Source organism: Lactuca sativa, chromosome 3 (assembly GCF_002870075.4).
Source record: "Lactuca sativa cultivar Salinas chromosome 3, Lsat_Salinas_v11, whole genome shotgun sequence".
NCBI lineage: Eukaryota > Viridiplantae > Streptophyta > Magnoliopsida > Asterales > Asteraceae > Lactuca > Lactuca sativa.
The window spans coordinates 57,224,104-57,236,989 of NC_056625.2; the positions used below are offsets into that span (position 1 = coordinate 57,224,104).

The 12,886-nt window shown below is 34.0% G+C and overlaps 1 protein-coding gene across 1 annotated transcript; it reads right to left on the reverse strand.

Moving 5' to 3' along the window:
- Nucleotides 1–9,629: 9,629 nt before the first annotated feature.
- Nucleotides 9,630–12,540, reverse strand: LOC111884614 (G-type lectin S-receptor-like serine/threonine-protein kinase At2g19130). The gene has a single exon (XM_023880917.3). The coding sequence runs from the start codon at nt 12,358–12,360 to the stop codon at nt 9,943–9,945; it is 2,418 nt and encodes an 805-aa protein (XP_023736685.1). The 5' UTR covers nt 12,361–12,540; the 3' UTR covers nt 9,630–9,942.
- Nucleotides 12,541–12,886: the final 346 nt, after the last annotated feature.

The following is a 12,886-nucleotide window of genomic DNA, read 5'->3' on the forward strand; positions in this document are numbered from 1 at the left end:
ATCTAATCAATTGGTAATTATCTTTTGTTTAATCAAGGATATACTCATAAATATGTATAAAATCGGATTTTAATGATCTAAAACAGATAATGCAAGTATTCATGAGTAAAACAGCAAGAAATCCCGAAAATAGCTCATTCTGACGCTCGAACTCGCCGAGTACCACACTGGAGTCGCCGAGTTGAGGCCTACTCGCCGAGTTCATTAGGCAGGTGAGCAAAAAAATCGATTTTGTAGCTTGAATAAACACATAAGGCATCAATACAATAGAAACCAATCAAGGCTCTGATACCACTGTTGGGTTTTGGCTATAAGAACATCCTATGTGCTCATACAAACCCTAATGCTTGGATCTAGGTTTCTCTATTGTACATGCAATTCATCCAAGACTATAAACCCTAGATCTAGCATATGATAATCAATATAACATATAAATTAGGGTTTAGATCATACCTTGATTGTTATGTAGCAATAACAATCACAATTCCTCCTTGTAATGACTTTAGAAAGCTTAGAGTCACAAATGTCACTCCTCTAATGGTTCACAAACACCAAGAGCAAGAGGATGAAGAAGAGAAGAGAAGGAGGCTGCCCAAAACATGTGGAAACCCTAAGGATCTTATTCGCCACGTTTTTGGGGCATAAGGGTTCTTTAAATAGTGAGGCTATTAGGGTTATCTAACAAGGAAACCCTAATTTGGATGCTTAAGCCCTAAGCAACCCATATGCTCCTTCCTTAAAGGCCTTGGGACGATTTCTAATGGGTATCCCCATAGAATTCATCCACCCCTTTAATATGGAGTCCATTAGCTCAATATTCAACTATCATACAATTGACAGTTCTAGTCCCTTAGTTTAATTAATGTCTTTTAGTCACAAACTTAATTCTTATTAATTCTTGACTAATATTAATTAAACAATATGATTTCTCCTTTAATATATTATTCTCATAATATATTAATAAATCATATTTAATCCTTTCTCTCCATAATTCATCCTATCAAGTTGCTTTGGTTAAAGCAACCCAAAAGGACCATGCACCATCGGGTCAAATACATACCAAAATAGTTATGGACTTAGATACTAATCCAACACTATGGACTCCAAGTACACCTTTTAAGTTCTTATTCTTCACTATAACACACCAAAAATCACACAAACCCTTGAGATTCTCACAAATGCAGGTAGGGTTTTGTAGGAGCTGAAAGAGAGGGTTGTGGCTGATGGTAAGAAAGGTCTCTAAGGGATTAAGGTCCTTAAATAGGGTCCAAGACCCTAAAATTACGGTTTGCATTTAGCACGAGTATGCCATACGTACTCTAGGTATGCCAACGTACTCGAAGAAACCCCATGTCCAAGTTTAGTAAGTTACGCCCCTCGTAACTCCCAATTATACCCAACGTTCTAACACATTTGCAATATATATATATATATATATATATATATATATATATATATATATATATATATATATATATATATATATATATATATATATATATATATATATATATATATATATAATCGTAAAAGAAATTACCTTGGAACCGAGCGTTACATTTAATTTTTCATTTTAGTCACTATAACTGATGATAGCCGTCATAAAAAATAAAATAATGTCTTCAAATTTATAATTAGTAATTGAAATTTTACTGATGTTTTATTTTAGTCATTATATTATTTTTTAAGTTACCATTAGTTATTGAAATTATTTAAAATTTAATATTTTAGTTACTCTACTTCAAATTATCATTTATAAAAACAAAAAATAATATATATATATATATATATATATATATATATATATATATATATATATATTATTTTCTCCACAACTAAACTTGTTACATCAAATTATTTTAGATTAAATTATACGAATGATGCCTATGATTTAAGGTATCCTACACATTTAGAGTAACTTTAAAAAAATTCAAACAGTCCACATAGCTTTAAAAATATTAGAGTAAGTTACATAAATTGTCCCTCAAGCAGGTGCCAAAAGGTAGGCACGTTCAGTATCTATTTTCAAAAATTAACTCGGACCGTTCCTTTTTTGGTTTAAACTTGCTCGCTTCGTCCCTAATATGCGGTTTTTTGTGATTTCAGTCTTTGCCTAATCTGGAATGACCATTATGCCCTTTGTGGAGTTCTTTTCCAATTAATTTAATGTTGTCATTATTATTATTATTATTATTATTATTATTATTATTATTATTATTATTATTATTATTATTATTATTATTATTATTAATTTTTAAAAAAATATGGCCCCAAACCTCGATGATGTTAAACATGAACTCAATGTCTCAAACCCCAACCCACTCTACCCTATTTATCTAAAAATACAACCACCGACAAACCACCTTGAAGTCAAAATCTGGCCATCGGACCACCACCTAGCGCCACCTTGAAATACCTATATATTGGACCACCACTGTTGGACTACCACTGTATTTTCTCACTATATCTCTTACTCCCCTTATTTTTTGCAACAACATCATCACATGCAACATCACTAACGATAACCCTTTGTTGGTTGATAAATGCGTAGCAGACACCCTAAAGTGATACTATTGATCTACAAAAGGTGTCGATCATAATCTTCTTTCTTCTAATGTGACCTATGAGTTTCGATTTACAGTTTAGGGTTCAGTTAGGATTCATTTGTAGGTTCAGGGTTTATTTAGGTTTGATTTCAGATGTTTATTTGGTAAATTTGTGATGCTCTGATGATTGAAGGTCGATTGAATAGGTGGTGATGATGATTGAAGAGGTGGTTACAATGATTGTTAAAGAATGGTTTATGGTGGTGATTGTGGTTGGTTCTGTGCAGGTAAGCGACAAGGTTTGGTGATGGTGGTCGATGGTATGTGGATGTGAAAGATCGAGTATGCTCAAGAATCATATTAAAGTGATCTGGCTAATTGACATATGATACTAAAGGGTCACAGTAACAACAACTTGATATAATTGATTATTTATTAGAAATTGATTTTAATAAATATTCAAAAAACTTTTATAATTAAATTGGAAATTATTTATTTCTAGGAAATAAAAATTTTCATTAGTAAGTAACATTATATATAATTAATATGGTATGAATTATTAAGTCATGCACAACATTTTGGACTAGATAACTTTTTTTTTACCAAAAAGTTAAATTTTATATTTTAAAAATGTGGTTTATAAAATATAAAAGGATTTTGTCTTCTTTTACCTTTATAATAATAAAAATTTGGCTAGACAAAGGAGAGTATGGGCTCTTCATTTGTTTAATGAAAAGAACACTCCTTTAAAATGACAAGCATGAACAATATGATTAAAATAAGGAGTGATGGTCATTTGATTAATTTATTCAAAATAAAGGCATGTCATGAAGCATGGGGAACACATAGGCTTTAGGGGCATGAGTTCTTAAAGTGTAAAGAAGTTATGGACCAAAGATTTACTATATAAAGTGAGGATTTCATATCTCTTTCACTACTCATGCGGAAAATGATAACTATATATGTATGTGTGTTTCTCTCTAGTTTTAGTTGACGACTTGAAGATCACACTTTTGCTTATGGTCTCTTTATGTTCATATTTTGATAAGAACATAAAGCTTAAGAGTCTTAAGATTTTTATACAAAAGAACTAGCATTCTACACCAAGTTGATTCATTGTTGGTGTCTCTAAAGTTCTATATTCTTCATCAACTTCTAAGTCTCCCAAGAGGATCCAAAAAACTACAAAGGTTGTAATTTTCTCCGACTTCTTCTTTGGTTGCTGTTTAATCTTTCTACAACTTTGCAAGAAGATCCTTGGAGGGTTTCACTTGTTTATGTTATTCAAAAAATTATAAGTCTTCCATTGCTAAAAATCATGTTTTTGAATCCCAACAATTGGTATAAGAGTAGACCTGACAATTTCAGACACGAAGACACGAATCTGTGAGAGACACGACACGACACGAATACACGACACAAATACATCTTAAAAATTGAGATAAAGCTTATTTATCATCGTGTAATCGTGTCGTGTCAAATTCGTGGCTGACACGTTTTCATGACACGAATACACGAATTGCCAGGTCTATATAAGAGCCACCTTGCAAGTTTTGTTAGATTTTTCTTTTTTATTTTTGTAAATCTTAGTTTTTGAAGAATATGGATAACTTGGTTTTGTATAAAAACAAGTTCATACATATTTTCTATCACAACTTTATACTTGTTATTTTATGTGACAAATATTCCCATGCATCTTTTGTCATTTAAAGTTGTCTTAGAAAAAACAATGGTTGTTTGATGTATATGTTGATATGTATGATGTGCATAAAGTAAACAATGACCTTTGTGTTTGTTGTGTTGGTTGTTTTAGTTATAAAATGGTTGTAATTTTATTCATACGGTATGTAATAAATTAAATATGTTAGTTTCTTGATTTATTTTTGTAAATAATAGATTAGTTGTTAGAAATAATTCATTTTTACAAAAATGTAACAAGAGATGAAGTTGGATCCATTTTTTGAAGAAAAAAGAGCCATTTTCAAAGTTAAAATGTGTGCAGGATTTTCAGTGACAGCTTCTTAAACCCATCGCTAAAGCTGTTTTCTAAAGGGCTATTGGACTTTTAGCGACATTTGCTGAATTTTAGCTTTCAAGAAGTTCTTCAAATCTTTTGCAAACAAATGGTGTTTTCTCAAATGGGAGCTTCTACAACAACATTAGAAGAAGATTTTTGGTCCCTTAAAATCTTCTTTTAAGAATAGACTTCTCATTTTTGTGTTGGCTCACAAAAATGTCATTAGTTGGTTATGTTTATGCACATATAATTTAATACAAGCTTGTGTTGCATATTTTACACTTAACACGAACATGATACGAACATGAATTCAAATTTAAGTTTCACCCTAATTTCGTTTCGTGTCATTATTTTTGTCGTGTGGTGTCAACAATTGCCACCCTACTTATATACCTTCAACTCATCTATCCACTAATATTAATCCTTTCTCCATTCGAGAGCGTTTATATGTGAGAACTCTTAAATTTGGGTTTTAGACGTTGAGATGATGAACTTCTCTTTGGTGGGCTTTGCTCTTTTAAGAGGATGCATCGAACTCTTGGCAATTACTTGTTAAAAATAAAACAAATATATCATACAAATAAAACAAAAACCACTGCGTTGTAAATTTTTAATATAAAAATAATAATAAATCGAGCTCGTTACTAATATCCTAAATCCATAATTCCCCAAATATTTTTTTTATTTTAATATATAAAAATAATAATAAATTATATTATATAAAGGCTCGTTTAGGCTACCAAGCCTAATCGAGCCTAGTGACATAGGCTTAAGCTCGAGTACATTTAATAAATGAGCTTAATATTAAGCTCGAGCTCGGCTCGGAGCTCGTTTAAAATCGGTTTTGAGTCGAGCTTTTAACGATCCGATCCCGAGTAGCTCACGAATAGCTTGGTTCGTTTGCATCCCTACTTACCATTTAACTTCCAGGTTACCAACCGTTGATTTGGCACTAGGCATTGTCGTTACTTTTTTTTTTGATGAGGTAGCATTGTCGTGACATTATGATATGGCTCATCTGATAATGTGGTATGTAGGATGATGAAATTGAAAAAAAAACATAATACTTTCTTGCAGGTTTGTGTACTATTAAAATATTAAATTTACATCTTTTATCTCCAGCGAGATTTGAATCCTAACCTTTAGTTGATAACACATTTCCGTCAACTACCCATATCACTAAAAGACATTTGGTTGACATATATGTCTATAGTTGTTTCATAAATCTCTTTTACAAATCAACTTATTATTTTTATGAATCTTTTAATGTTGGCTTAGAGGTAATAATTTGTATTTTATTTGACATTATCCGTTTTAAATATACCAAAAAGTTAATTAACTCTAAGCATTTAAGGTTTTGTAATTTTCATTTTCATGTCATTTTTTATATTATTTTTATTTTATTTCATGAAAATCATTATTCGTGTCTATGATGATCATACTCAATTAAGTTTTAATATTTAATTATTTATAACTATTGCAAAAAAATATCTGTAAGTTATATCTATATGAAACGTACAAAAAATATAGAGTTATTAAATATGTTACAATGATGATAAAAATCTACTAGTTGGAATGTGTACATGAAAGTATTAATTAGCAAAATGTTAGTAAAGAACGTTATGAAATAGAGTGTAAAACATGAGTTACATGATATTGTAAAGAAAGAATGCCTGAGTTACGAATATTAGTGTATAGTTATATAAAAGATGATGAAATTGGATAATGTCACCCTTATGATGTTATTCTATGGAAATGCTTAGTACGGAACTTGAATAAAGACATCAAGTGATATGTATTATGTAATGCATCATATAAATGGAAGAAGCATGAAAAATGGACACTTGGATGTCACAAATGAAAGCATGCAAACTTGGAAAGGCTTATGAAATGTAATCTTACAAATGGAAATTAGTACTTGAAAAGACAAAGCATGATTGAAATAAGTAAAGTAAAAATACTTGGATATGTATTATTATGAAAGTGAACTTAGAAACTTGAGAATTACTTAAGAATGCTTAAAGTAACGAGTCCCGCACCAGATCGAAACTGAAAAAACCGAAAACTAAATAAACTATAAACCAAGAACCGAAAACCGGACAAAATAACACTATTCAGTTACAACCGGTTCGATTCTACTAAGAAGTGTGCTATCTAAGAAGGTGTTTCGAACCAAAACCGGACCTAAACCGAAAAACCGAAAACCGAATAAAGTGTAAACTAAGAATCGAATACCACTATTCGGTTCCAACCTATTCTGGTTCGGTCTTTCGATTTAAAAGTTCATCTTAAAGTTTGACAAAAATGGTTGAAATAGATAAAATGAGAAGTACAATGTTAATTTTGGACATGAAAATAAAAGTTCGCAAGTAATACAAAACTTGAATACTATGATTCCTTATTATAGAAAAGTGCTAGAGAAAGAAATAACAATGTTTGGGCTAAGAAAATAAGTATTTTAGTTAAGCCTAAAAATGACCATAATGGTAAACAAAAAAGTTATTGTTTTTACACATACGAGAACCTGACTCTTGAATGAAATTGTAATGATACTTATGTAATGTGGAAAATATTTGTCAACAAAAAATGTGGCTGTCTCCCATATCTTCTACGCTGACGATGCACTATTTCTTGGAGAGTGGTCACGATCTAATCTCAAAAATCTAGCTCGTATCCTCAAGTGCTTCCATGTTTCTTCCGGCCTCAAGGTCCAACTTCCACAAATCTAAAGTCTTCGGGATTGGAGCTACCTTTCAAGAAACTTCAAACTGGGCAAGTATTTTAGGTTGTGAAGCGGGTACACTTCCATTTACATATCTTGGGGTACCTATCGGTGCTAATATGAACCTGGTTAAGAACTGGGACCCAGTGATAAATTTTTTTTTTTCAAGCAAAGCTCTCAACTTGGAAAGCTAAATCACTGTCATTCGGGCCGGTTAACCCTCGTGAAATCCGTATTGGGTAACTTGCCTACATATTATTTGTCGATATTCACGACTCCAACTGGAGTTGTTGATAAGACTGAGAAAATACGCAGGAAATTCCTGTGGGGAGGGAATGATGAGAAAAAGAAGATCCATTGGGTCTCATGGGACAAGGTGATCGCTTCCAAAGAAGTCGGAGGCCTCGGGGTCAGATCTATAAGAGCACTTAATATCAGACTCATAGTTAATGGTGGTGGTGACTGAAAATGGATCCGTATTCATTATGGTGCAAGGTTGTGACAGGTATACACAATCTTGAGAACAAACCTGCATTTTATTTATCAAATAAAAATATCCCAGGGGTATGGAACAACATTGCAAACGTAAAGAAGGATCTTCAAAAGTATGGAATCCATGTCAAAGATATTTTCAAACAGGTGGTAAGATCCGAAAACAAGACATCATTCTGGCATCATATTTGAATTGGGTCAGAAAACTTTAGATCCAAATTCCCGGATCTATATGCTATCGAATCAAATAAACAATGCACTGTTGCCCAAAAGGTTACTGACAATGGAAATGCATGGTGTTGGAAATCATGTCCCCTTGCTTTAGGACTATTCCATGAATTAAGCTTGTTGTACAGTGATATAAACTCCTACCCACTTACGCATGGAGATGATCAATGGAAATGCAACTTGGCGATGGATGGTAAGTACAAGGTGGAGGTCTTAAGGCGGAAACTAGACCATAAATTGCCTCAGGTATCAAATCCCACTGTTGTATGGTATAAAGAAGCTCCTATCAAAGTTCTAGGATTCATATGGAGGGCAACTATGGGTCACATCCCTACAACAACGGCTTTGGCGCGTCGCGGTATCACCATCTCTTCCTCAGCATGTGGTTCATGCGTCAGATCAGATGAACATGCGGCCCACCTGCTAGTTAGTTGTCCATTTGCAACCTCTGTCCAAGAGAAGATACTTACTTGGTGTGGAGTAACTTCCCTCCTCTTTCAATGGTGTTTGCGATTTCGTCCAATTTGCTACCACATGGGGCAGGTGTTTGAAGAAACGAAGGAGATTTATTGTCATATGTTACGGTCTACTATGAGGGATATGAAAATTCAGGAACGACAGAATTTTCCAATGCAAGGTCACAAGTCCTAGCAAGGGGGCTGAACTAATAAAGTCATTTACGTTCCTATGGATGAAACTTAGAAGCTCCGGCGGTTTTTGTAACTGGGATGAGTGGAATACATCTCCTTTCTCTTTTTTGTAATGTCTCTTAACTTTTCCTGTTGGTTTCCTTTTTGCCCCTGCCTTGCCACTTGCTAGGTTGGGGTATCTTTATAATATATGGCCGTTTTCTAAAAAAAAATGTGGCTCCATTAATGAAATAACAATAAATAGGTTAAAGTTGAATTTATTTTGGAAAAAAATAGGTCTAAAATGGAAAAAAAATGCAAAATTTAGGGTCTTTAATTTATGGAATATTGGTAACGGGTTCCAATGTTCCATTGCTGAAATAACAAAAGAATATGTCAAAGTTGAGTCTTTTTTGAGAAAAAAAAAACTATTAGATGAAACGCAAAAAAATAAGGTATTTTATGAAAAAAATAAGGTATTTTATGAAATAAACAGATTTCTTATTTACATAGTTTATTAGATTAGTGAGCTAGGCTCCGGTATAAATTACGAATCCCTATATCATTTTTGTCAAGAAAATACATTTACAGTTCTCAATAGTTGTAAATATCTTAATGCAAAGAAAAACAGTTATTGCTCTACATCAGCTCATATAGTCATATTCTTTTCATAATAACAGTGATCAATTTGCCACAAAAAAGTCAATGACTCCAACCATACGATTTTTCTGGTGAATGTAACAAACAACGATAAAAAAAAGACCTTCAAGAAGATGAGCTCACTGTAAACGAACTGAACGAACACGAACGAGACTTGGTAATATTCGTTCGTTTAAGTTAGCCGAACAAATGAATGAACACAAACGGATAAACGAACGAGTTTTCTTGTTCATGTTCATTCGTTTAACAAATTACATTGTTCATATTCATTCATTTATGTTCGTGAACATGCTAAACGAACATAAACAAACGAACATAAATGAACAAAAATAAAAAAACATAATTGAAGATACATGAACATAAATGAACATATAATACACTAATGTAATCAAACACAATTAAGCATATGTGAACATAAAATGAGCTTATATAAACGAACACAAACGAACATAAACGGACAACATGATAAATGAACGTTCACGAACCTAATTGAACGAACGAGAACATTGTTCATGTTCGTTCGTTTAATTAAACGAACGATAATTTGTATTAATGTTTGTTCGTTTATTAAATAAATAAACATAAATGAACTTCCGACCAAATGGTTCACAAACAGTTCGTGAACGTTCAGTTCGTTTACAGCTCTAGCTAGGAGGAATTGTTGTGTACTTGTGAACTCCCATTGGAGGATGAATCCATGAAGAAAACAACACGATTTTCCTTATCAACGAATGAAGTGAAACATTGGGGAATCGGAGGCATGTTCACATCCAAAACCCCTTCAAGAATCTGTTCCACCATACTCATTGATGGTCTACTCTCTTCCTCGTATTGGATACACCAACATGCGATTTTGCAAACTTTTGTGACTTCTTCAACACTAGCTTCCCTATTTAACCTATTGTCTAGCAACCTAAGGATATCACCTCCCCCAACAAGAACATCCGCAACCAAACTAGGGAAGAATGTACTTTTTGAGTCTTCACAAGGCACTACATTTCTCTTACCATAAACCAATTCAAAAAGCATCATTCCATAGCTATAAACATCCGCTTTGGCTGTGACAGCCACCCCTGATAACCATTCTGGAGCTAGATATCCTCGTGTCCCTCTGATAGTCGTCAAAACCCTACTAAAGTCTCGACCAACAAGCTTTGCTAAACCAAAATCAGCAATTTTTGGACAGAATTCGGCATCTAAAAGAATGTTTTCTGGCTTTATGTCACAGTGAATGATACAGTCTCTGCACTTCTCATGAAGATAAACCAATCCTCTTGCAATTCCAAGTGCAATCTGATACCTCGTTTTCCAATTTAGAGCTTGTTTTCCATAGTGTATATGGGTATTTAGAGAACCATTTTCCATGTAATCATACACCAACAACTTTTTTTTACCTTCAGCACAGAACCCACGAAGGCGTACAAGATTAACATGTTGGATGTTACCGATTGTGCTGACTTCACTTCTGAACTGCTTCTCTCCTTGGCTGATGCCTTCAAGCTTTTTCACTGCCACAGTGGACGAATCATGCAATACACCCTTGAAAACCGAGCCAAAACCACCTCCTCCCAATTTGTTAGAGAAATTTTTGGTGGCTATTTGTAAATCTTTGTATGCAAAAGCCACCAATGATCCCTCCATTGTCGTCTTTCCAACCCATATCCTCTTTCTTCTATACATTAAAATCAAACTTACACCCCAGACCAAAACCACACCTGCCATGCACACAACAACAGCTCCCATGGTGACCAGATTACTCTTCTTATGGTGTGGAAGATCTTTAGAAGCAACTTTGACATACATTGTTTTCCCTCTACCATTGTCTTCCAAGAGGTTCAAGAGATCTCCATGCCAAACCAAACACTGATTATCGACAAAAGCATAAGCATTACAGGAGCAATTGTTCAAACAGGTTGTACCACATTCTCCAGCACTCCCAAATGCCACAGAGTTATGTGGAGGCAGTTTCTTCACTGTAATCATGAGAAAATCAGGCTTTTCAGCAATTCTTCCACACTGCAAATCAGTTTTTCTCACACACCCACCGGAGAAGTCACTCTGATTCCAATCACTCTCTGATCTTGGCTCAAAAGCAGTCAGGCAATTACATAATGGAAATTCAGTCTGTCTGCAAGTACCAAAAGCCCCACATAAACCATAGATGTCACACACTTCTTTCGGTTTAGACCAAAACATAGCCCACTCTGCAGTAGATTCCGACCATACTTGTTGCTGAAGTTGACCAGAAACATCCAATACTAATCTAGATATAATGGCAGGATTATACAGAGAATAAGTGAAAGAACTCTCATTCTCATTCATATGGTAGCTGAAATTATAAATGTAAGCATAACTCATTTCAGGCACCAAGTCAAATATTTTCCCATTCCAAGACCCACTTGTCCAATATTGCTGGGACCCATTCCATTTGCTTACGTACTCTTTAGTAGGCGAGTGAAGCTCAAGAGAAAACAGCCCTACAGCAGGATCTTCATAACTTTTCCATGACGTAAGCAGCCGACTCTTATTCTCTTTATTATCATAAGCAAGTTTAGCACCAGGCAACCAAGTATGAGTTGGGTGATCAAAACTTTGCCAAAAAGGTTCAATTGAATTTGAACCGGTGTCTCTCAAAACTAAGTTACCATTATCAAGAATAACAGCTGTTGCAGAGTTCAAAGTGGTGGTGGTGGTTGTGACATTTGTGGACCAAATCTGGAACTTGGACTCATTCAAGAGCACCAAATTACCATCAATGATTTTTAATTCTGAACGGAATCTATCAGAGATGGGTGTTTCTCTGTTTGCCACCCAAACTATGGTGTGAAGATTGAAATGGAGCTTCTTATAATACCATATGCCTATGTAATACTTGGAAGAGTTACCTGCTTTGAAGAAACCAAGCTCAAACTTTCCACCTTGGGATATGATTGTGTGGTCTCCAGACAGAGACTGGCTTGAAGATATGATGTTGGCTTCAGATGAAAGATTAATGGTCAGAGAGAAACAAAAACACAGGAGGGGAAGAAACCTCGCTAATAAGCTATTATTTTTTGTGAAGAACATGACCTTTGCAAGATTTAGAAAAGGAGATAAATAAAGAGAGAAAGAGAGATGACAAATGTTATCATATGCAGAAACATATTATGAGTACTGGGTATTTTATAACTGACAGTGGAGCTCTAAGGTGAAGTTACTAGGAGGTCAAACAGGATTGGCTGCTAGTCAACAAAAATAGTACTCGATCTAGATAGGAATACTTCTACAGTTCTACTTGCTATCACAGACATAAATATACACAACTTGACAAATGACTTAAATAATATACACAACTTGACAATTAAATGGTTCATCAATCACCTACATTTCATATTTTTTTTCAAGTCACATACACCCCTTCCAATCACAGACATAAATACAAAGTCAAAATTTGTACATGGTGGGACTTGAAATCCTTGTCTTCTTCATCAGGTCAAAGCAAAGTTATACCAAAGACTGTGGGTAGATGTTTACCATTAAAGGGGTAAAGACATGTGACTCTCTAGCATTAACTCCCAACCTACCTCTATTTATTTTGGTCCCTTATAACCTA

Bases quoted from the DNA above. Each gene is read 5' to 3' on its own strand.
- LOC111884614 (XM_023880917.3), bottom strand. From the start codon at position 12,360: ATGTTCTTCACAAAAAATAATAGCTTATTAGCGAGGTTTCTTCCCCTC.